The 27,165-nt window shown below is 36.7% G+C and overlaps 1 protein-coding gene across 2 annotated transcripts in view; it reads right to left on the bottom strand.

The window, feature by feature from the left end:
* The window catches only part of igsf21a (immunoglobin superfamily, member 21a), a 291,837-nt gene that overhangs the window by 102,044 nt on the left and 162,628 nt on the right, over positions 1–27,165 (bottom strand). For both annotated transcript variants that reach the window (XM_028447575.1, XM_028447576.1), the window contains exon 4: positions 10,482–10,600. In XM_028447575.1, coding sequence (XP_028303376.1) covers positions 10,482–10,600 — 119 coding nt within the window. The remainder of the gene's footprint in view (positions 1–10,481; positions 10,601–27,165) is intronic.

Here is a 27,165-nt window from a genome sequence, read left to right as displayed (position 1 = left end):
TTCAAGAATGTGGCTTTGCTAAAAGTTTCTTATTTAATTAATCCACCTACACGAGTCTGGCAACTTTGAGCAATTGCAAATAATAACCTTCAAATTATTTTGAATTTATTTGATTAAATCCATTTGACTTTCTTGCAATAAAACAAACTCTGTAGGGGCGAAGCTATAGGAGCCATTTGCCTTATTACTGCTATTAATGAGGCTGTGCATAGAGGGAGGGGCATTCAGCAATGATTAATGCAAATCTCAACCCTCAATAAGTGTGATTCACGTTCTCATTTATTACATCATAACCATTTTTTTAAACAGCAGCACAATCTACTCAGTGATGCTGTTAATTCAACCCTTTCCAAGAACAAACAGTGTCTAATCCCTTCTGTCGCCTTCCTCACACCATCAGTGATTCTCAAAGGGGGGTATGCGTTCCCCTCGGGGTACACAATGGCACTAGAGGGAGTACTTGAGAGTAGAAAATTAGCAAGTAAAGTGTCAGACTTGTTCCCACCCCAGGAATGATATGACCGGAAATTATAAAAACTATAGAAATATATCTATTCAGGAGCCACTAAATCAGCGTTTTTCAACCTCGGGGTCGGAACCCAATGTGTGGTCATTTGAAATGTTTTAATTTTTCTTCTTCTTTTAATTAAAACAACACACAATTTTAAACAACTGTATTTCTAAACGTTCACTTTGTGAAATATAAATCTAGTTCAAACAAAAAGACAGTCATCAACATCCCCTGCCAAAAAAAAAACAAAACAAGGGCAATAACTTTGGAAGGAATTATTGAGAGCTTCTCATTTTCGAATTCCATGAAGGTATTAATAGCCTGAAGCCACACACCGAATGTGGTTATCCTATCATTTAACTCGGACGAACGGACGGACAGACAAACCTTTATTCTCCTTCCACTTTGTGGCGGGGGAAAACAGTAAAAAATAAATATCTGAGCTCGAACATGATCAAAAACTCTTTGAGGTTAGCCAGAAATTCTTTGTGGGGTCACCATTCAAAAAAGGTGTGGACCCACTGCACTAAATACTGTTTCTACTCAGACTCTTTAAGAAAAATGTGTCACTTCCATGACTCGTTCATTCCATCATCATGCTCTATAGTTGTTTTTAAATAGTCTTCTAAGCAAAATATTGTACTTGGACAAAGAGAAATTAGAGAAAGGGGGTCTTGAGCCAAAACAGTTTGAGAACCACGGTCTACATGTTCTCTCCCTCAATGGTTTTCCTTTTACCCATTACCTGGCAGATCCATCCTTAGCTATATTTTATTTTTCAGCGTTATCATCGCTCCTACATACATTCACTCATCCATCTCACCTTCCCACCTCACTGTCTAATGTCAGCTGCTGTTCTGATGAACTCTTTCCTAACCCTGTCATGTTGGATCACTCCCACATTCATCTTTCTGCGCTCTATCATATACGTTTTTTTTTTTTTTAAACCCACAAACACAGCGTAGCTCCCTCTAACCTGCTCTGTACTTTTCAATTAATATTCCCAATGTAAATATTACATTTGTGTTGCTCTCTCCTGGCATGAAGCCAAACTGCCACTCACTGATTGTTAGCTTTAATTTTTTTTAACACGGCTTCCAAAACCCTTTTCTACAACTTCTTACTATGACTGATCAACGTTTTTCTTCCTTAGGTGCTGCTGCTTTGGACCTCTGCTTTCAGCACACTTCCTTTGCACTCTTTTCAGTTGAACAGTCCAGTCTAGTCCAGGCATGGGCAACTGGTGGCCCTCGATCAAACTTTGTGTGAAAAAACAAAGTAAATGGACAAAAGTACTCCAAAAACAAACATAATCACTGCAAAATACACAAAGGGCATATACAACAAAACTGGATAAGCATATTCGGGATATCTCCCTGTTAGCAGGCTTCACCGAACCAAACGCTAAGAAATTAGCGAGATAATAAATAAACCGGCACTCTGATCAGTTTTACTTCACTAAGGCACAGTCCGTGGCTCTGATACTGCGTTCATACAGCTCAGCCTACATCATAAGGTGGACAATATTTCTATTATTATCATCTTACAGGACTGAGGCTCTCTGCGTCACCACAGAATAAAATAATGAATTCATGTTTGGGTCTCAAAGCACCTGACGCAGCCAGGCTTTATCAGCTGAGTGATGGAGGTCAGTCCATCAGATGAAAATCTACAGTATATATTTGTGGGCGGTGGTGGTGTAATGCTTAAAGAAGCAGGCTTGGAATCAGAGGGTAACAAATCCAAACTGGGCCATCACAATAGGATGCTGAGCAAGTCCCTTAACCCTAACATGCTTGTGTTGTATGTCACTTATAAAAGCGTCTGCTAAATGAAATTGTAGAATTATTTATTTTTATATTTTTTCTCTCGTCTGTCATCGGGTAAATGAAAGGATTGCATCTATCCATTCTTAGTTAGGTCGTTTTCCAAGAGAATTGATTGGCGGTCGAATCTCATTCTAGCACTGAACCTGGTCCCGACCAGGTTAGCCGTTCAGCTTAAGTTACCATGGTGATTTACCCAGGTACGAAGTTAGCCAGCGTCACCGTACAGCATATACGGAATAAATCCCGGAAGAAGAACAAAGAGGAAATCTAGCTTTAGAGTACAGGTCCGAAATGAGGAGGAATATATATATACAGTATATATACAAAATGACAAAAATACATAAAACAACAAAAATTGTATTTGGCACACAAAACAAACAAAAAGATAAAAACAAAAAACCCTTTGTTATTTCCTGTATTCTTGCTCTAATGGTCATTATTCTAAGTGCTGACATGAATGTTGATAATGTGGCCCTCGAATCAGATAAAATCACATTTTTGTGGCCCTGCTGTGATAAAAGTTGTCCATCTCTGGTCTAGTCTCAAACTACATTGTCACCTCGCCTAAACTAAACCTTTGGATGCTGGCATACACCTTCTAAAAGTAATGTCCCTACTTTCTGCAATTCATAATTGAGAACTGTGTTAGTTTAAGACACATTTAACGATGAGGTGCAAATATATGACATCAGGGTATTTCCCAGTAACCTGCTCAACACAAACACTTGACTCGTGCAAAATGACCAGGCCTGACGTTATTATTTTAAAGGTGTTGAGAAACTAAAGGTGAACTCTAGACCTGTTACCCTCACCCTAAAACAGGGAATGAGAGTGTTGTTAGATCATTACTTGTGCAATTTTTTTTCTAACTATAGGTAGGGTTGGATCAAAGTACTGGAATAAACCATACTTGCAAATTTCGAGACAAATCCATCACGTTTTAGAAGAGAAAGGGCCTTGGACATTAAATTAATCTTTATTTGGTAAAATGTCTGTGCAGCACAACAATCACACAAGAACGCTGCTTATGTGCAGAACACGCTAATCAATGGTTTTTTAGCTATGAGCACATTTGTTGCCTCGGATAATAGTGTTTTACCAAGGAAACATGCTTAAGTAGCACATCCATTAATCCATGGCCACCAGCTTTTTAAACCATTTGCTTGTTTTGGTTTTGGAGCACACTCAGCTATCTCTAGCACTGTATTGTTCATATATTACATGCACCTTGAACAAAACAAAAACCTGAATAACTTATTCAATCTTATGCTGGTCAAGATATGACGGCGTGGTTGAGATACATTAGTGGATTCATGCATGTTTGTTGGTCTCTATCAGTTAACCCTGAGATAAAAATGGAGTTTTTTTGCAGATGGAATTGTTTTCATCAAATCTGGCAATGACGTCAATGTGTGTCATTGACAGATTTGAGTTGTCTGACAACTGAAAGGCAGCAACAGGCAAAGGGAGCAATTAGAGAGCATAATAAAATGAATAATAGCTAAATCTGCCTCCGACAGAGTATCAGGAATAAGGAGAATAAGAAAAGATGACGTGTTGTACAATCACGTATATTTTCATGTGCTTTTGTTTAATATTTTTGTGCATGAAAAACAAATCATGATGCTTGGGCTTTAGCAGCTTATTGATTGCCCTGCTGATTACTGCTTATGAAATGTCAACCAAATATGGTGCTTAATGCAGTCTAAGAGCAAAGTACGGCTCCAAATGTTCTATTAGTAGAAAATATTATCAAGACAAAACTCACAGAACTGGAAATTCAGGGATTGTTTTTCTTTTTTCTTTTGCCTGAATTATCACCCACTGGTTTATCTGAAAGACAGACTATTAATAGTTCATCTGCTTTTCTTTTATATTTATGTTTATATATTACATTCTCCTTCTTCAATAGACTCTGTCCTTCACTACTTAAAGTTATAAACCAATTGTCAGATGGACTCTGAAAACCATGTTCCGTTTACAACATGTTTTATACATCTTCTGCTGCTGCGAAAGGCACACTGTGGGACATTAAATATGATGCACCCTAAGGTGACAGAGAGGATAAATGAAAGAATAATGAATAATCATATGAAGGACTCTTCAATAATTCCCAATCTCGACCCTCAGGCACGCAAATAGAGGCCCACACCAAACACTTCACTAGACAAGGTGATGAATCCGACCAAATTGGCTTCCAGACAGAGTGACCAGACTCAGGATGTGGTGATTCAGCTTAACAATTCTAGCCAAATATATATTTTAACCCCCCTAACAAGTCTACAATCAAACAGCTACAGCTGGTTCAGAACGCTGCAGCTCAGGTTTTTACCAGAACAAAGAGGTCAGAGGTCATTACTCCAGTTTTAAAGTCTTTACACTGGCTTCCTGTGAACCTCAGAATAGACTTTAAAGTTCTGCTGCTGGTGTATAAATCTGTGAATGGGTTTGGTCCAGAATACATCAGTGACATGTTAGTCAGGTTTGAACACAGCATGTCTTTCAGATGGACACAGGTCAGATAGTGGAGCCCAGAGCTCACAGTAAACATGGTGACGCTTTTAGTTGTTATGCTGCAAAGAAGTGGAACAAACTGTCAGCAGACCTGAAGACAGCATCACATGTGAACATTTTTAAATCCAATTTAAAGACTTCTCAGTAAATTTGAGAAGATTTGGATGAAAACTATTCAAGATAAATTCATTCTAATTTAAAAAAGTGGCCTGATGGTGGCGCTAGAGAACAGGTAGAAGTTTCATTGTCAAAGAGTTATTTATGTTTTCAACAAATAAACAAAATGCCTGACACAAAAACTTATCTGAAAATCATTTTCTGTAGGCAAATATCCGTGGGGTCAGACTGACCCCAGGGGTGAAATGTGTTTAGGATTAATAATGATGCCATTAATGCAGACAGCAAAGCAACACACACAGTGAGATGAATCATCATTCTAAAGGTCAGTCTGCTTTTAGTGGAGTCAAATAATCTGTTCCATAATCTTTAAAAAAGAAGAGTAAAAAAAAACCTCTTAATAACAATCTATGACTGTATTCTCACCATCTAATACAACATGGCAAAGTAGGCTAAAGCTACTTGAGCTTTGACTTGAGCTGTACATGGATGATGACATAGTGGAGAAAAAAAGTTATTATTTGACCTGTAAGAGACCTAAGGTTGCTCCGTTGTGGCTGGAAACTCATAATATAATAAATCAATTTCAAGTTGGTTTTGAGGTTTAGATTCGGATATAATTTTAGCAAAACTGGCCGCTTTTGCTTTTTCTTACTCTTTCTCACAAATGTATCATCATTGCTTTGCTTTTTAAGAATGAATTCCTCTTTAAAGGTGCAGTCCGCAACTCTTATAAAAGAAGCTTTCTGTCATATTTGCTAAAGCTGTCACTATGTAAGCACAGCCTTGCATGAAACTAGTAGTTTGTGTGAACAAAAAAAGAAAAACAGACTCATTGAGTCCCCCCTGCTGCTCCTACTGCTTTTGGCAGATTGCCAGAATGCACCGCGACTGAGAAAAAAGAACCAATCAGAGCCAGGATTGGGCTTGATGGACTGTCTGACAGCTGTTGCTCACAGTCCCCGCCCCCTTCTGCTGTGGCCAAAACACAGTAATGCTCATAACAAGGCAGTGCCTGAAGCGCCATCTTTTTTACAGCGTATGGTTTTGAGGAGTAGAAGATGGAATTGGTGACTTTTCTGCTTGAAAGGTAATTACTGCTGCTTGATTTACATTATGTTTGATTTGTAATTGTTACACTAGAACTCTGTAGTGCATGTGCTGTTTGTGTGTGCGCTGCCATCACTGCAGCCTCCGTGTGGGCTGCTGTGAGCGACACTGTGTTGTTATGCTGCTGCTGCTGATAGATTGGTGTGTGCACATTGAGAGAGAAGAGCTGCAGTAATATGCTTTTAACAGTGCATGTTATACTGTATTACTGTGATGTTGCTGTCGAGCTAACATTAGCTTGTTAGCTCCTCTGAGGGAGGAACATTGGAGGCAGGGCAAGAGAGCAGCAGAGAGGGAGGGGGAGGGACGGAGCTTAAAGTTACGGACTGCAACTTTAAGATAAGATAACGTTTATTAGTCCCACAAGGGATTATTTACTTTATTGTACATTAGTTATGTTGACATTTTATTTCCTCACTGTTCACAGGATAGACCCATGTATTTAAAGGCTCTCCTTACAGTGCCTGTTTTAAAAGCCAACCAATGGACATATTAAAAAAGTTAATTAAAGATAAATATTGGTTATTATTCTGCCAATTGATTTTGTTGGCATACATTTTCTTTGGAGTGTTCAAAATTTATTCGTAAGTACACACTGCTGCTTAACAAAAAGAGGATAGTCATGGTTTTTACATCCTTTATAACAAAAATAATGATCTAAATTAAATACGTTATTTATTTATAAATATGTCAATGTGTCCAGAATTATTATACAATTAATTACAATTCATACTGTACATTCTGCAAATATATATATATATATATATATATATATATAATCTATTTTTTTAATAATGATGACAAGAAAAGAAACAAATACCAAAGTAAGAAAACTAAATTGTAGTTTGGTAAAAGACAGTATGATTTTTACCAGCTGTATATAACAGTCATTTATTATCATTTATTTACTATAGTGTAAAAACTCTTTTCGTCTTTTTTTTTTTTTTTTATGACAACTTATGACATTCTTTTTTCATTAATGACACTTTTTTGACTTCCATCCTTTCAATAAAAGTAACATATGCTATTACAGTTAAGCTTTTCCACTCTAAAGAAGTGAAGTCAGGTACCATAAATTCACAGTTGGACATTTGAAAAGTAGATGATTGAATTTCTTGGCAGGGGATTCATTAAAATGATAATTCTTATTTATGAAGCCCTTTAAAATATTAAAATGCTCTCTATGTACTGCTTGCTATTAATTAACTTTTCTTTTTTTTCCTCTCATTTTCTTTGTCCTCTCCACTTTTCCATTTACTTCCCTCGGAACCTGACACACTAATAGGTTATGAATTATTCTGATTCAGTTTAGATGGCAATTAGCCACAATGCCAGGGGCCATTCTTCTTCCTTTCAAGTCGAGTGAAGATTTAAGACCAAAAGTCGAGGTAAAGTGTTCAAGCTCTTCCACATCATTCAATTCTTTTAGCCAATCCTGAAACAACTCAGTCTATTTTCATTGATAAAGTATTTTACCTACAATTGCGTGGGAGGGGATAGTCTTTACGGCCATTAGATGAGTCAAAGTATCAGTGTAGAATTTACAAAGAGGTAAATACATAAATATGGTTCTGTATTTATGTATAGTATTTCCTCATGATGTTATTTAGCATAGTTATTTTAGCATTGCTGACTGGTCACAAAACCCCATGAAGAACACATGGTCTTTGCTGCAGAAACATTACTGCATTGTAACATCAGTGGCAACGCAGTCGGATAAAGATTAGATAAAATGACATGATGGACAAATTATTTCAAAAACTGAGCTCCATTACACAGTGCTAAACACAAAGATTATTCAATTACCGTAATGGATAGCAACAAAACAAATGGCAATAAAGAGCAAAACGAGCTGAAATTACTTAAAAATTGTACTTCAACACAGAAGAGCTTATGACTGTCGCTAATATACCAAAAAAAACACCAAAGGAATTTGATTTGGTAGTCGGTGCGCGAAACAAAAACTATAGAAACAAGCCAGCAACAATAATGATAATAATAATGATACATATAAAGGATGAGGGATAAATAAAGGATATATAGAGAATAAAGGATAAATACAATAAATAGAAATATATACATATATACACTGCAGCAGGTAATGGAGATCGGGTGTGTGTGTGCGTGTGTGTGTGTGTGTGTGTGTGTGTGTGTGTGTGTGTGTGCGTGTGTGTGTGTGTGGTGGGGGGGGATCTGGAGGGAGGGCAGATTGCAGCCGATTATCCTGACTCAATTACAATTTAATTATGATTACGGCAGCAAATACTATTATAATTGACCTGAACCCTGGCAGACACACATATCTGCATCACCTGTTACTAGGAATGTAATGCCAAATAAAAAAAAATGTGATACAAAATTCAAAGGTTCACAAAATAAAACCAAGTAAAAAAGGTTTTAAAGGAGCGCAACAGCGTGATGACATTTGACCCTCCTGCTTCCCGTAGCAGCTCAGAAGCTGCAGTGTCTACAAGATGGCAGACAAGGCGGATGCTCCGCAGACTCATAACATAGGTGGGTTGTTGTGTGTAGTGCTAGCCCGGCTGACATAGCCAACGAGCAAACATCGCGGTCTGCACGCGCTTGTCTGGAAATAAACCAACACCCCACACTGGATAAAACTGGTGTTGGTGCCTGATCCTTTCAGATCCTTTCTACACATGCAGGTAGACTATGTCACTTCCTTCACTCGCAATCTTTATGACAGAGCTGCTGGGACGTGATATCTGAATTGATACTATCCTACCTGTTGTCTAACTCAGTGGTTCCAAACCTTTCTTGTCTTGTGTACCCCTAGAGCCCTTTTGTTATACCATGAGTACCCCCTCACTCATACAAGTTCATGATTCTCCAAAAGTAGAACATAACACAAACAAATATTTAACGCAAGTCATTTTATTTCATCTTCTTAAGTTGAACAATTAATCATCAGGCATTATCTTCTTATTTACTTCAAATTAAACATAAAATTATGTTGCCTTCAAGGCAATAAAAATTATAAATATAAGAAACATCATATTATTATATTGTTAAAGAAAAATAACAATGTTGAAATTAGAAAAAAATAAGAATTAATAAAAATAATAAGCAATATAAATAAATAAATACAAAACAAATAATTACTCTGCCTGTGTTATATATAAGTTTTATGAAATTTACTACAAAAGGAGCCTCTTTAAATATGTCCCCTTTGATCAAGCATTTAAACTTTAAAAACAAGTCACTGTGCACACTTACCATTTTATTGACGGACTTGTGAAATGACTGAGAATATTTTTTCATTATTTTGGAAATAAATTCTTAAATTTTCCACGTACCCGTGGTTGGGAAACACTGGTCTAACTCAGTTATTTACAACTGTCAGAAAGTGTATCCCTCCATCCTAAAGCTTACTTCAGATCATAATTAATAACACTGCTGAATTTGACCAACTTTACTGTCTTTAAGTTACAGGTGGTGCTAAAAAAAATTCAAGCTGATTTTGGATTTATTTTGGCAGGTCTAAAATGTAGCTTTTAAAACTAATGTTACTGCTTAAATGAGAAATAACATTTTGGAGCTAAACACTCTCACACACTGTCTCCAACTTTTACAAATTGTTTTTTTTTTTCATCAACAGATTTGTAACTCATCATTGGGAATTTTTATCATTTTTTTTAATATTGTATTGTGAGCATTTTGTATCGTGAGCCCTATTTCTTAGTTCATAGCTATTTTATTACAACCCTAAACATCCCAGGTCAAACCGAGTAACGCGCTGAAAACAACCGCTATTGAGGGTATGAAACACATGTTGCAAAGAAGACGTTAAATAATTCAAAATCAATCTGTCAATCAATTTGTGAGCTCCATTATCCAAACAAGAAAACTGATCATGAGTCAAAAAAGCAAAATAAATAAATAATACACTTAAGCCATTGATTTTTATCATCTTCATCTACTGAAACGTCATTATTTTTTCACACAAGGCATCGAAAAACAGCAGTAATTTCAAATATTTATTCACTTTAGAAATGGAAATGTTCAGTTTTAACTTAGGAAAAGTCCAAACTGAAGTTTTTTTAACTGGGCACCAATAATTGCAGCATTCCCATGTTCTCCCACCAACACCACACACACCTGCAATGATCAAGAGATTCTTCTCTCCTGCTGCATTCTAGTCAGGAGAGGAGAATCTCTAACGCACACGCACACGCACACGCACACGCACACGCACACGCACACACACACGCACACACACACACACGCACACACACACACACACACACACACACGCACACACACCTTTTTGTTTTCACATCCCCGTCTCAAACACACTGCTGTGTGCGAGAACCCATTAAGAAAGTTTTGCACAATTCAAAATGCAGATGAAAAAAATAAACAAAAGTTGTCGTACTCACACATAACAGTAAGAAAAACATTCCCTGAGGCCAGGACAACTTTCTCTCTCGTTGCCCGATCATAAATGCCCACGTGACATTCATAAGGTCCGTTGTCTGATATCCGCACTTCTGGAAGCCTGTGAAATACAAGAGACACTGTGTTACTTTGGAAAGAAAGAAATAGTTCAAATTTATGATTAAAGCAAAAAGAAAATATAAAGAATTGATATTCAAGTAGGGCGGAGTAATACAAACCCTACATAAACAAACAGAGCAAGTAGGGTGGAGTAATACAAACCCTACATAAACAAACAGAGCAAGTAGGGCGGAGTATTAAAAAACCCTACATAAACAAACAGAGCAAGCCGGGCGGAGTATTAAAAAACCCCGGAAACAAACTAATGCGGGCATTTAGCAAACAAAAAAAATTATCGAAATTCAAACATCTTCGTAACGGTTCCGGAACCGGATGTTAGGAACTGGTACCTATTTGAAAACGGTTCTTGGTGCCCAACCCTATTAATCAATATTATGTCATGCTGGATAAAATAAATAATCATGTGGGCGACCGTGGCTCAGGTGGTAGAGGGTCGTCTTCTGTTTGAGAGGTTGGGGGTTCGATCCCACTACCTGACTATGTGTCGAAGTGTCCTTGGGCAAGACACTGAACCCTAAATTGCTCCCAGTGGTCGACTAGCGCCTTGCATGGCAGTCCTGTCCCATTGGTGTGTGAATGTGAGAGTGATTGGGTGAATGAGCTGTTATGTAAAGCGCTTTGCGACTTGCAGTGTGGTTATAAGGCGCTATATAAATCAAGTCCATTTACCATTTAAATAAAAGGAGGCGCTCATATAAAGCAGGTGTGACCTCTTTTCAAGTGTTTTATCATGGTTTTCCAACATGCTACAGCCTGTGTATACGGCTTTAAGTGATTCATCAAGCCCCGCCTTCCTTCACTCTGTATGACCCTACCTGCATTACCGTATATAAGGTGTTTGGTCACAGTGTGTGTTTTCTATGATGTCGTTATCTCCTGTTTTATATCTCTATGTACACACACTCCACCACTACATTGAATACAATAAAAGAACATGGAGCCTCCTCCCCGTTTGCCTGGCGGCCTCTTTTTACCCAAACATCATCCTGACACGCAGCGATGCATTCAGCTGTGTCTCATTATGCTAACAATGTACAGACAGAAAGGCATTTATTTGTCCTTAACAACGATCCGTGGCGTTAGAGCAACATTAGCATTTGGAAACAATACAATAAAAGATATTTGAACAAATAATATAATTTAAAAAATGACAATGGGAAATGGAAAACTGTTGTCCAATATACATAATGATGTAAAGGATGACGAATAGGGATGCAAAAATACTATTTTTTCCAAACCGATACGATACAGTTACTGATACTTCAACCACACTTTATTTTTTTATTTTAGGCAAAATGAAATGAATTTTATTTTCCTCTCTGCTTGTTACAACACATATTTATATAGATATTAGAGTGAAAAATGAAAAAAAATAAAATAAATATATATATATATATATATATATATATATATATACAATTTAATATAAAACTGACATTTGAACTAAAAAAAGGCAATCCAAAAAAACAACCAAAATTGAGAGGCCTCCATTCAAAGCAATGGGTATTGGTTTCGGTATCGGTAACTTTACAGAGAACCAGTATATCAGCGTAGTGTTGAATACCCACTATCCAATACAAGTACCAATATCAATGCACTCATAATTACAACTCATGGATAAACACAGTTATATTTTTTAATAATAATTTCATGTTAAAGCCAAATATATTCTATGATTTTGTCACTTTTTTCCAAGCTTTTAGGACTATCTTTCATGCTTAAGTCATACAGCCAATCAGATGTTTACCTACAGGATGTAAGAATAAAAACCTGACTGACATAAACCTAACATTTGTATCAAACTGTTTCCCTGCCATCAGTGCACAAGCAAACAAATCAAATAATCAGCAAAAACACTGGTTTGTGTCTTCGTTTGATTAAGTTTAATCTGTCATTTCTATCTCAGGAAGCAACACAATGTTTTAATATTGTCGTCCTTTCTGTGTGAGTTTGCAGGAATTTGCACGTCCTTGGTTTCTATGGGTTTTCTGGATCACCGTCCCAGTAGGAATATTGATAGTTTAACTAAATGTGCTTGAGTGCTCATAAGCTTGCCACAAAAATCACTACAACATTTGATCACAACAAATTGTGTTTTAGAGGAAATCTATTAAATACAATATAAATTCTACTTTGATCCAAGTATAAAGCAGAAAAATCGGTAGTGTATATTTCAGAAAAAGAATGAGTCGAAGTTGAATGTAGACATTTTTTGTCACTAACTCGTGTTAACTTAAAGATGCAGCCCGTAACTCTTCTAAAAATGACTTTTTGTCATATTTGCTAAAGCTGTCACTATGTAAGGACAGCCTTACATGAAACTTGTAGTTTGTGGCACCGCAACCGAGCAAAAATAACCAATCAGAGCCAGGATTGTGTTTGATGGACTGTCTGACAGCTGTTGCTCACAGTCCCCGCCTCTTTCTGCCATGGCCAAAACACAACAACGCTCATAGCAAGGCAGCGCCTGGAGCGCTGTCTTTTTTACAGTGTATGGTTTTGAGGAGTAAAAGACAGAATTGGTGACTTTTCTCCTTGGAAGGTAATTACTGCTGCTTGATTTACATTATGTAATTGTTACACTAGAACTCTGTAGTGCATGTGTTTTGTTACTCTGCTGCTGCTGATAGAATGGTGTGTGCATGAGCGAGAGAAGCGCTGCAGTGATATGATTTTAACAGTGCATGTTATATTACTGTGATGTTGCTATCGGGCTAACGTTAGCTTGTTAGCTCCTCTAAGGGAGGGACTTTGGATGCAGGGCAAGAGAGCAACAGAGAGGGAGGGATCTGAAAGTTACGGACTGCACCTTTAAAGCTGCTGAAGATTAAAATGTTATCAAGCATTTATCGTTCACCCCGTATTCAAAACATTAGCATTAAAAAAGCATATTTAATAGTGTTCTAACTTAGAAAAGCTGTAGGAGATGGGATTTTTATTTATTTTTTTCAGATAAAGACGTAAAAGGTTGAAAAGTTGTCACACATTTTAAGTGAGAAAGTGAGCAAGTAGAATATCAACATGTGCTCATCTGATCCATAAATCTCACGGAAACACATTTCATTCTGACATTTCGGAGATTTTTGGAGACCCTCCATTGTGCTATTGACAAAGCTTCCAATTGACTTCAAAACAAGAGCCCTATTTACAAAAGCATTAAAAAATGAATGGAAGACAAGAATAGATGCTTTTATTTTGAAAAGAGGATGTTTGTTGAGTATGACTAGTGTACCCACAGTGCATATACTTGAAAAAAATGTCCCCATAAATTTCTCAGACTCAATCTTTTAATCAGGGTTGCGGGTCAATTATAATTGCAATTGAGTGATTGATAATTAATTACAATTATGGTGTACTTATAATGGCTCCAATAACTGACATTGTAATTGCTATGAAAATTTAAAAAAGAATTCTCAATTGTAATTTACCGCAAAACTGGTGCACCATGTTACCGTTCTACACAGATATAGTAAATAATTATTCAAATATGTTTCATAACAAGCTTTACCACATTTTACCATTTAAATGTTTTTAATAGACACAAAAAAGGCTCAGACACCCACACCAAAAATATTCAAACCTATATTTTCATTTATTAGGAAGCCTAACATTGTAACCAATAGATAGGGAATAAATAAGATTATAGATATTTGTTTTTAGTGTATTTCCCAGCTGATTTAAGACCTGTTAGCATAAGAGATGCTAACAGAAAGCTAACACAAGAGGAAGGTTAACTTTTAGGTTATTTATTTCAGGCTCAGTAATTGAGAGCTTAATTGTAATTGTAAAAAATAAATGTGATTTCATTGTAATTGGAAAAAAATGAACATGGATAATTGAAGATGTAATTGTAACTGAAAAATGTAATTGGCCCCTCAACCCTGCTTTCCATACTATCTAATGTAACTACATACTCATTTTACGTTAGTATGTGATTTCAAACACAGCCTTTTGTTTTTATCTGATAAATAATTCTGGTCTCCAGCAGATTTAATCGCTAGTGCTGCCTTTTAAAAGCGTTTCCACTCAGAAGTATTTTCTTTTTACCGACTCTTTCATTGTAATCTAGACTCGAGCCACTTGCCAAGTGTGATAATCAAAGTGAGAAACAACTGTTCATATGTAGCCACTGTGATTTATTCCCACAATAGAGGAGCTATTGTCCTTGCCCTGGTACGTTAGAGCTGGACAAACAGCAGCAGGGCTTTAATGAGCACTGTGTGTGTGTGTGTGTGTGTGTGTGTGTGTGTGTGTGTGTGTGTGTGTGTGTGTGTGTGTGCAGCACATCTGAAGAACAAGTTATGGCTTTTTATTCCGAGTGCATTTCAATATGTGCGCCAAACAACCGTGTATTTCCTCCTCGTCGAGCAACTATTTTTAAACGCTCCTCAGGCTAGAAACTCTACCGTCAGCCTACATGTTGGGTTCCATTGTTCATTTGTAGGATTGCATATGCTTCTATTCTTGTCTTTTGGATCCACACACACACACACACACACACACACACACACACACACACACACACACACACACACACACACACACACACACACACACACACACACACACACACACACACACACACACACACACACACACACACACACACTGATCACTTGAGTGGATCACAGCCTACACAGTGAGAGCTTAGTAGAAAAACACACAAAACGAAGGTCAATCACAATCCCCCTCTCTCATATTTACACCTACACGCATGCACGCACACACACACACTGTAGTGTCATAAATAAACCTTGCATGCACACCATTGAGACAGGGGAGGAAACCAAGGTAAACCAATAAAACATGCATACTTCACATGTTTAGTAGGATTTATTTTGGTTTACAAGCCATTGACTTGCAGAATAATGACATGTTTTATGTTTTATTTATACATAATTAACCTTTTACATTTGGGTATCATTAATTAGCTATACATAATCTAATTTGGAGTAATGAGTAAGTAAAGTAACACTATAAATAATACAAATAATAATAATAATAATAACTAGTTATGGTGTCATGATCCAATATTGTTATTGTTTCAGAATCAGCTAAAAACAAGCACATGAAATTATATCGGCCACCATCTAAAATCTCTGATATAAGCACCATGTTACATAATTTGTTATTATTGAGTTTATTGATTATTCAGTATCTATTTAATTTTTTTTTTTATCTACTCTATTTGTAGAATGTGGTTATGTTTAAGTTAAACTAGTTATTTTGCACTTATACATTACACACACATATATATATATAATTTTTTTTATTGGATTTATTGAGGTTACATTTAATAGTAATAATAATAGTATAACAATATTTTTAATCTATTTTATTTTCATATTTGATTAAAATGTATGTAACCCATTGGTTAATAATACATGAGTCAGTTTTTCTCATACCTACTGTTGCTGACTATTGTGCTTTGATTAATATCACTTCATCAAGTTTTTTCTAATATTCCACACCACAAAATATGTTAAAAAAAAAAAAAAAAAGTTAGTTTGATTAGTGCCAATATTGTTTCGGAACAATTTTGGTATCGGGCAACACTCAAGGTTACAAAATTGTTATCGTATCGGAAGTAAAAAAGTTGTATCAGGACATCACCAATAAGTACGGTACACACTATTAATACACTATACATGGTTTGTGATAGTTTATCATCACGACATCAATGCATTGAAAGAAAATCACACAATACATTGATATATGAGTCTGAGCAGAATTCCATCGTATTTGTCAGTTTCAAAGAATTTAACAAAGACTCAGATGAAACAATGAACAAAAAGAGCATAAATTCAAACTTAAGTGACTTTTAAAAGTCAGACAAACTAGTAAGATTTTTATTTAATATGTATTTAAATAAATACACTGTCCTATCCTCCCTAACTCACCTACCCTTATATTACCACCCCTCAATCAGCTGTAACACTGATTTCTTTTTTATTTCTTTTTGCCAAATCATATCCTTAGGGACCATAATTATGCATTAAACGTTTTAGTGGACAGAGGACCATTATCACATATTGATAACCATTTTTTTTTGTCCCACCCCTAACAATAACAATCAGTTCTAATATTCACTTCACCAGAAAATGAACCATGTGCAGACAAAATACATTCCATCACCAAGGAGAACAAAAACAGTGAGAATAATAGTGTGAATCTATTCCCGTTGTGCAGTGGAGATCGGCTTAATCTCGGTAAATGCTGATGTAGGACATTGCTTTATTTTTTATAGACAAAGCCATTTCTATGCAAACCAAATTCCCAACTGCTTTCTTCATTAATCTGAACTCGAGACAGAGACAATAACAAAGCAAGAAAAAAAAAAGGATTAAATTATTCAAGGTGTGAAGAAGAACGTTACTGCTGACTGGTTGCCTTTTCTCTTCTTGTTTAAGAATAATGCATTTTGATTGAAATGTAGTGCATATGTTATACTGAAACTAAACTTTAATATTAGGATTGGTGTGATACATTTAATTATTACTTCTAATCTTTAATCTCATTCAGAGGTGTTGGTCCTTTCAGAATGTATTCAGAGAACATGTGGCTCTGACAGATGTTAATGCTAATTTATAACCATTTTCTATTTGTCCACAAATGTCAAAAATCGTGGAATAAAATCAAGGAATTAGAATAAAAAACCCTAACTGTATCCTCTGTTCTTATTGTCTTCTTAATGGTGTCAATGTGCAACATTGTTATTTCAAGGCCAGTGAGAGGCTCCATTACAGGGTCAGATTTTATTCTCCATTAGTTTGATGCTCTTTCAGGCTTATTTTAATTAAACAAATACGGCAAATTCTGTCAAATGCTTCCTACATTTCACATGAATATATTTTCCCTATGTATATATATATATACATATATATATATATATTTTTTTTTTTTGAGTGTATTTGTATAATGTATTAAGACACAAATGAATCTTATAACCTGATGCCTTATAACTTATTTACTGATTTGTGTCTTTAAATAAATGGAGTCAGTTTTCTCTTTCCTTTTGTCTTTATTGTTTTTGTTTTTATTAATTTTGTATATTTCTATGGAATAAATTTGAATTACAACAGATTATGCTTTAAAAAAAAATTTGTTTCAAAAACGGTAAAAAAACTAAAAAAAAGTTAAAGACTTTTTCTCTCCTGCGTATGACAGAGAGGGAGATTTTCAATCATATTGTTTTCACTGATGATTTTAAATGTTTTTTACTGCTGATTTTAATGTTCTCATTGATTTTTAAGCTGTCGAATGTTTTCTGTTGCACTTTGTAATCATGTAAAGTACATTGAATTGCCTTGTGTATGAAAGTGCACTAAACAAATACATTTGCCCTGCCTTGCCTTATTGATGACAAATTAATGAACAGTACAAATATAAAGAGACAGGCTGCTATAAAAGAAAAGAACAAAACAAACCTCATGTAAACACACAAAAGCTCTCATACGAGTGGTGATCGATAGCGACGGGACCCAATGGAGGCACAGCAAAAATAGCAGAGGGCAAAGAGGAGATCGATGGTCCCCTTGGAGTTACATCGGAAAGCTCTTTCCTGTTATGGATGCTTTCCTGATGAAACTCATCCTGCCTACAAATGCAAGAAAATGCAACGGCCAACAGTGGGAGTGAAAGAATTCAGCGCTGACAGAGGCGAGCGGCTTCTGATGGCTCATCCACTCAATCTCTGAATCAAATTAACTAGCACATTGTCAGACGCTCCCTTTGGCCTGAGGCGATGTGGGTGACTGGGTCGGGACGCCGGTCTATAAGTCAGCGTAAAGCAGATAAGAAACACTAAAGCAAATCGGCCAAAGGGTGAAATGCCAACGTCTATGTTTCCTTAAACACGCTCAAGAAGCAAAGCAATGACAAGAAATGTGATTCTGAGAAATGTGATTGGTCACATGCTCACTGGTTTCCATTACAGAGCTGATGAAAGTATGTAAGATTCGTGCCGATATGGTTTCGGAACATTTTCGTTATCGGGCACCACTCAAGGTTGCAATATCGGTATCGTAATGGAAGTGAAAAAGATCAGTACGCCCATAACCTCTTAAGCCCCAGCCACTTTTCTCCAAAAATCACATTTTTTCCCAATTACAATGAAACTCATAACTAATAACATTTTTCTAAGCTTCTACATGACCTACATGGCTAATTTTTGTTCAGATTGAAGTAGGACCCTTATTGGTTACAGATGATGTGACATTTTGGAAATATATGATACTGAGTGACAATAAATCATGTTTTAAATACAAAAATATGTAGTCTATCCAAAAAAAACCTAGAAATTTACATCAAATATAAAGCCATTTCTCAGTAGGGAAAGCTATAAAAGCAGAAATAATTACACATACATGGACATCAATTGCAATAGGTTTAGTGATGATAATAAATATTAGGACAAAGATACACATGTTTTTGGACAAAAAAGTCCAGGCAGAAGGCCACGTTGCCACAAACACTATGGGACCGGGCTTTAGCCCTGCCAATCAGAGCTGGATCATGGAGGGACCTGCCGTTTTACACACGAGTGCTATGCGCTCATTGAACAGATTTCTCCAGAATGTCTGTAATGGCAGTATTTATCTGACGACATGATTCAGATTTATCAAAATATGGAATTTTATGCACATTGGAGTAACTTTTGAAAAGAAACTTTTGAAGCTGGAGCTGCCCCCGTGGGCGGGTCCGATGGAGCAGAAGGGGTAAGAGTGGGACCTGCAGAGAACTACATAATACAACGTGATACACATAATCATGGTCCAGGATACATTATCATCACGATGAAGACATTCTACAAAAATGATAAAAATTGAAAATCACACAACACAGTAATATCTGTCGTGCAGAATTTCAGCATATTTTCTGAAAATTCAGTGTCAGTTTCACAGAATTGAACAAAGACTGAGATGAACCACTGAACAAAAAGAGCATAAGCTGAAACTTGAGTGATTTTTAAAGGTTTTTTGTCTTATTTATTATCTATTTAAATAAATACCCCTGATCTCAGGTATAACACTGCTCTATCTTTTTACATCATTTTGCCAAATAATGTTTCCCTCACCCCTCCTGAGGGATCATAATTATGAATTTTAATAATAATTATCGTACTTGTTTCCTTTCTCCTCTGCACTGCGGGAGTTCTTGTGTTCGACGACTTAAGAGCTGCATTCATGGATTTCAATTCATGCAAATGTAGGGAAGGGAATACAGAGTGCTGCAGAAGTAGAAAGGATGAGTTTAAGCAGCAACGACCTATGGTACTCAGACACTGGGCTGAAGGGCTGATCAGCACCTTTACTGAGGGCCATTCACTCCACGCTGACAACACTCCACATTAAGTCTGATTGCTGCCTCCAAAAACTCCACTGAAATCACTTTAGAATACATTATGATACATAAAAAAAAAAAAAAAAAAAAAACGTATTCCTTAAGATTGCAGATACAGTAGATGTATATGTTGAAAGGTGAAACCCTGTCCTAACTGTACTGTGGAGGGCCAATGTCTAAATCAGGGGTCACCAACCTTTCTGAAACTGTGAACTACTTCAAAGCTAGAGAATAGGCCGAAGGGGTATCCCAGTTTAAAAAGCATGTATTAAATACTACATTTTCAGGTTTTCACTTCAAGTTTCAACATGTAACACTTTATATCTGCTAATCCACTTCTCCATCAAACTTTTTCTTCCATTTTTAAGACACTTTCATCACTTAATGTCACATTTGTTGACCCATTATTGTCACTTTTACCCTTTTTTCACCATACTGCATGCCATATTCCCATTTCTGCCACTTCTGCATCAAATTTTAGTGCCTTTTCTGCATACTTTGAAGACATTTTAGGCACTTATAAACCTTTTCCACCACCTTTCCCTAACCCATGCTTATTTTTGACAATTTAACCACATTCACAATTTGTCATGCTCATTATTTGCCAGTTTAAACTAATTGTAAACTACTTTTTCCCTCTTTTAAGCCAATATTGACACTTTGAATGCGTTTTCCCACTATTTCTGTCCATTTTTATCCATAATTTGCAGCTTTTAATCAATTTCTGTGGTTTATAAAATCCTATTTCACTGCCTTTTCCACCATTTTTGGTCACTTTTAACCCTTTTATTTTTGATTAAAACAAGGATTTATATCTTGCGGATGACTATCTACTAGGGTGCAAATAGTGAAAAAAATGTATTCTAGATAACACTGGACATTATTCAGATAAATAAATAAATGAATGTGGTTATCACAGATTTATATAACAATGAATGAACCATCATTTTGCTGACATAATGGATGGGCCCCAAAACCCTCTCCCCTTTATTCCCCCTTATAGATGGTCCTGTCTCCACATGACTGCTCCTCAATGTTCATGTCTGTGTTAAACCACCTTAAGGTACAGGGGGCCCGGTCTCTGGATCCTTTATTTTGGGGGTTGCGGGCTACAAACCACTGGTATGGGGAAAATATGCTGTGCGCTTGCCTTCTGTGCCCATAATGCATGTCAGAATCAAGAAACAAAGTGAAATAAAGATCAATGTGTGTGTATCCATTAAACTAAATGTGAAGGTTAAATGGTCAATATGAAGTAATGAACTGTGTAAAAGATTTGCTAAAATAAATAACAGCATCATGAAGTCTTTGACAGAGCAGCTGACTGTGACAGACTGGTGCTGGGCTCTGTGTTAAATGGTAGAGGTTGGATATGATGCTGACCAGTACTGCATGAAGTGGGTGAAGAAAATGTTTTAAGATGACATCTGACTTTGATGATTCTGCCCTCTCTAACATTATCGCTAACTGGGTTCATTTTCCTCCCACACCACTGATGTCTAGCTGAACACTAACTTGTGTATCATGTCAAAGCAGCTGCCTCAGTATAGATCCATGATGTAGACAATATCATGACAACAATTAAGCTTAAGTCAAGTGTCCTGATTTTTTACAGAAATAAGATATTCTATCCAACTTTACCAGGTTTGATGTTTAGAGGGTTGTTGGATTATTTATGTTTTGGCCTTTGCCCCAGTTAACTATTAGCTGACTTGTTCTGTTTGGTATCTGAATGTTATTTTTCAATCCCATGGTGAAATTATAAAGTACAACAAATCATCAATTTAAAGCTCTTTACACAATCTGAGGGACAGAAAGGATCTTTCCTTTTGTGGTTTTCTCTTTTGTGTTTCTAATTCTACCTGTCCATCATTCTAGACATTGTCTGCTGTTCCTCTTGTTTTTCCCACAACAATGATTGACTCCAAGGGAGAGACAGCCATTTTGTTGCTCAACGTATTTAGAACGAGGAGACTAAAAAATAAATTGAATTTTTCTTGAGAGGTTTTTCTTCCTCTACTTGACCAACTTTTTTTGACTTTGTCTGCTGTTATTTTTGTTTTTCCTGTTGTCTTGCTTGAGTCAAGATTTTTTGTACGAAAAAATGAAAAATAAATCAAACTTTTCTCAACAGCTACAGTATTTTTTTTTTTTAATTTATTTTCTTCCTCTACTTGAACAACTTTTCTTGACTGTTTTCTGTTCTTCAATTTTTTTACACAACATTGACTTTCTCTCCAAGGGAGAGAACAGTTATTTTTTGCTTGAGTCAACATTTTTAGAACCAGTTAATTATAAACAGATGCAGCTTTTCTCAAAAAGCAAAAAGTTTTTTCCTTAATTTATTTGTCAAACTTTTCTTGACTTTGAATGCTGTTCTTCTTATTTTTCCCACAACATTGACTTTGTCTCCAAGGGAGAGATTCTTTTAAACCTCAAAAACATATTTCATATGACTAAATGAGCAGCAAACCCTACATCTCAGTAGCTGTATATTCATGTTGTGCATAGTTTCACAGCTTTAAAAAAATATATATAAATAACCTGAGGTTTCTAGATTTACTGTATGTGTACGGATGTTTTATTACTTTGTGTTACTAATGTGCATTCTTTGGTTTTTGATTAAAAATAAACTGTCAAGCTGTAAGCCAACATAGTATATGAAGAGTTCATTTAAAAAAGCAGATAACCGTTTTTATAAAAAATTCAGAAAATTTACTTTTTCATGATTTAGTTTAGGTGATTTGAGTAAAATCAAAGTTCAGTGGCTTTGACCAAGGAGAAAGCCACACAACTTCTATTTGACTTCTGTCACCTATACTAAATCACGAGAAAACACATTTTCTGAAAATGTATAAAAACTGAATTTTCTGCTTTTGCAATTGAAGGCAAAACCTGTGTAGCATCCCCAACTACTGGTTTATTATCAATATACTTCTTGTATACTACCACAAATGATTGTTGAATAGAATAATTTGGGAAATGTTGTTTTTAGACATGTTAATATATATATATACAGGTAAAAGCCAGTGAATTAGAATATTTAGAAAAACTTGATTTATTTCAGTAATTGCATTCAAAAGGTGTAACTTGTACATTATATTTATTCATTGCACACAGACTGATGCATTCAAATGTTTATTTCATTTAATTTTGATGATTTGAAGTGGCAACAAATGAAAATCCAAAATTCCGTGTGTCACAAAATTAGAATATTACTTAAGGCTGATACAAAAAAGGGATTTTTAGAAATGTTGGCCAACTGAAAAGTATGAAAATGAAAAATATGAGCATGTACAATACTCAGCTGTCCAAAAGGCGACCATCGACACATTGCACAAGGAGGGAAAGACACAAAAGGTTATTGCTGAAGAGGCTGGCTGTTCTCAGAGCTCTGTGTCCAAACACATTAATGGAGAGGCAAAGGGAAGGAACAACTGTGGTCAGAAAAAGTGTACAAGCAATAGGGATCACCGCGCCCTGGTCAGGATTGTGAAAAAAAACCCATTCAAGAATGTGGGGGAGATTCACAAGGAGTGGACAGCTGCTGGAGTCAGTGCTTCAAGATCCACCACCAAGAGACGCTTGAAAGACATGGGTTTCAACTGCCGCATACCTCGTGTCAAGCCACTGTTGACCAAGAAACAGCGCGAAAAGCGTCTCACCTGGGCTAAGGAAAAAAAGAGCTGGACTGCTGCTGAGTGGTCCAAAGTCATGTTTTCTGACGAAAGCAAATTTTGCATTTCCTTTGGAAATCGAGGTCCCAGAGTCTGGAGGAGGACAGGAGAGGCACAGGATCCACGTTGCCTGAAGTCTAGTGTAAAGTTTCCACCATCAGTGATGGTTTGGGGTGCCATGTCATCTGCTGGTGTCGGCCCACTCTGTTTCCTGAGATCCAGGGTCAACGCAGCCGTATACCAGCAAGTTTTAGAGCACTTCATGCTTCCTGCTGCTGACCTGCTCTATGGAGATGGAGATTTCAAGTTCCAACAGGACTTGGCGCCTGCACACAGCGCAAAATCTACCCGTGCCTGGTTTACGGACCATGGTATTTCTGTTCTAAATTGGCCAGCCAACTCCCCTGACCTTAGCCCCATAGAAAATCTGTGGGGTATTGTGAAAAGGAAGATGCAGAATGCCAGACCCAAAAACGCAGAGGAGTTGAAGGCCACTATCAGGGCAACCTGGGCTCTCATAACACCCGAGCAGTGCCAGAAACTCATGGACTCCATGCCACGCCGCATTAACGCAGTAATTGAGGCAAAAGGAGCTCCAACCAAGTATTGAGTATTGTACATGCTCATATTTTTCATTTTCATACTTTTCAGTTGGCCAACATTTCTAAAAATCCCTTTTTTGTATCAGCCTTAAGTAATATTCTAATTTTGTGACACACGGAATTTTGGATTTTCATTTGTTGCCACTTCAAATCATCAAAATTAAATGAAATAAACATTTGAATGCATCAGTCTGTGTGCAATGAATAAATATAATGTACAAGTTACACCTTTTGAATGCAATTACTGAAATAAATCAAGTTTTTCTAAATATTCTAATTCACTGGCTTTTACCTGTATATATATATATATATATATATATATATATATATATATATATATATAAAACATATAGCAGAGAGTGGTGGTTAGTGTACCCTTCGGAGTGCTTGAACACATTCCAGTGGGTACACGGTTTTTTTTCTGCCATTATAGGATCATTTTTCTTCGATAAGAAAGTGTGGCTCAAAATGTAAAATGGCCAAAACATCTGAAATAGATAAATAAAAAGGCTTAAATCCAAGGTTAATTAAAGGGTTAAGATGAGTCTGCTGACACAAATAAACAAGGCCTGACATGAACTCAGGGGGACTCATGATATGACAAAAAGGATAAAGGGTGTATGAGATTAAAAAAAAAGGTTGGGGAATGCTGGTATAGAGTATAACTATCAAGGGACATTTGTGGTTATTGCAGAAACCCCTTCACGCTAGTGAAATAATATGAATTCTAGTCAATTCAGGTTGAATCGTGCTTCATGCAACTTCAAAAAAAGTCCTAAATGGCAGAACTTTTCTGTTTACTCATTTATACACCAGCAGTTATACTTTATATTTTAATTACACAATATTACAGACAGTCAGTACAATTAAGGATTATCATTTTTTTAATAAAATGTTCCTGCATTTATCGTAAATCCTTTACATCAGGGGTCACCAACCTTTCAGTAACTGTCAGCTACTTCATAGGTACTGTATAGTCTGAAAAGCTACCAGTTAGAAAAGCACTTCTTAAAGGTACACCATGGACTTTGACCTAAAGATTTGACTCATAAGAGGTATTTTAAATGATTCCTCAGGCCAATATACAGCGCTTGACAGTATCAATGCTCCGAGCGGGGCTACCCTCTTGAAATACCGCCCATGAAAGTTTGGAGAAGACGGACCATCGTTGGCCAGGTCATGTGACCTGGAGAATCCCTGAAGAACGTTTCACTTTACGGCAGTCACGTGACCACAGGCTCTGATATACTCATTGAGCTAAGGCTTTTGCTACTATTTTTCACTAAGTGGTGCTTTTTGGTCACTCATCACTTTACCACTCCACTGACACAATGACCAGAGAACAGTGTGTGTGTGTGTGTGTGTGTGTGTGTGTGTGTGTGTGTGTGTGTGTGTGTGTGTGGAAGCGGAGACAGAGGACAAAAAGACACAGGCAGAGTCTGGGTGAGGCTGGGCCGCATCAGGTATTCCACAAAAAAACTTTGTAAAAAAAATGAAATCTTCATAAACATCATCACTAACAGTTCTTTAAAGGCAGGGTAGGCAATTTTCAAAAGCTAGCATGATTTTGAATGTAGCCTCCCCGACAGCTCTGCCTTTAACCCCTCCCCTCTGTGCTCCGTCTCACTCACATGCATGTTCACAGCTGCTGCAGAAGAGGTCAGCTCATCGCTTGTATTGTGTAGAAACGTTGTTGTCTCATTCAGCAGTAAGTAAACAATAAACTTTACCATTATATATGTTAAAAAACGTGACCAAAACTCTGTTTTAAGTCAGCGGTGACGCACTTTCAGTGTGAGCTTGTGCATGTGAGGGATCGAGAACGAGCAGGAAGACAGGGAGACGTGATTGGTTAAAAAAAGAAACTGTTTTTTTCATTGGTTGAAGTTATTACAGATTTACAGCTGCTACAGATGATGGGATTTTCTTCGCTCCTTTTTCAGACCACATAAGATCTTAATTTCTGTCAGAACATAATGACAATTTCAACCCAAAACTTAAAAAGTGTATCTGGAGAAAATCGCCAACCCGAGCTTTAATTTCAGGTATTCCACAAACAACTTTGGTAAAAAAAATTAAATCTTCATAAATGTCATTACTAACAATTCTTTAATTTTAATGGTTTCTTCTGAACATGAACTGCCCTGAACATGAATGCATGAAGCTTTGAACATGACATGATGTCGGCTAATTGCTGTCACTCTCCTAATAAAGTTTTTTTTTTTTTTTTCCAAGCAATAAAGTTCAAGTCACGTGTTTAGCCAACCAGCCGCACGGAGAACGCCATTTCCGCTTTTTCTTCCGGCAACAACAATACGAATAATGAACCACTCGGTGGCAATTGTCTTTCTTTTTGGGCTCAATGTTCATGTATTTTGTGATGACATGAACATTGTGACATTTGTAGATGGTAGAAAGTACCGAGATAGAGAGCGGAAAAAAGGCAATCGCCAGTGGGGCGTTTACTATCCGTTGGGACAGTGGGACATTAGCCGAATATAGCCGATATAAACCATTGGACGCAGCCACAGAAGAATTATTTACTGGCTTTTATTTTCTATAATAACCTCATGGAATCAGCTGTATGTTCCAGCCAACACCGATGTTTCGTTGACTATAACCGAGGCAGGTAGGACCCCTATGAGCCCCCAGCCTCGGAAGCGGGACGGTGGGTGGCTCCATCGGAGGTGTGTTTCCCTTTGTGACATCGTCAACGCACAATGCTGTGCCAAGTGCCATTCATATTGTAACAGACTGGGTCCAATGTTCCTGAGTTATGTTCCACGTCTAGTTTATTCAATATTTAACAAGTGTTGTGGTTCCCCATGGCATTTGAAGCATCGTTACGTGCAGCTTTCTCTGCCAATGTTTGTCTTTGTTTACATGTGTTCTGCGTGATGATTGGCTGGGAGGCTGGGGAAGGG

Source organism: Gouania willdenowi, chromosome 5 (genome assembly GCF_900634775.1).
Source record: "Gouania willdenowi chromosome 5, fGouWil2.1, whole genome shotgun sequence".
Lineage (NCBI taxonomy): Eukaryota > Metazoa > Chordata > Actinopteri > Blenniiformes > Gobiesocidae > Gouania > Gouania willdenowi.
Note: the sequence above shows the minus strand (reverse complement) of the source record. Positions and strands in the feature narration are given on the sequence as shown.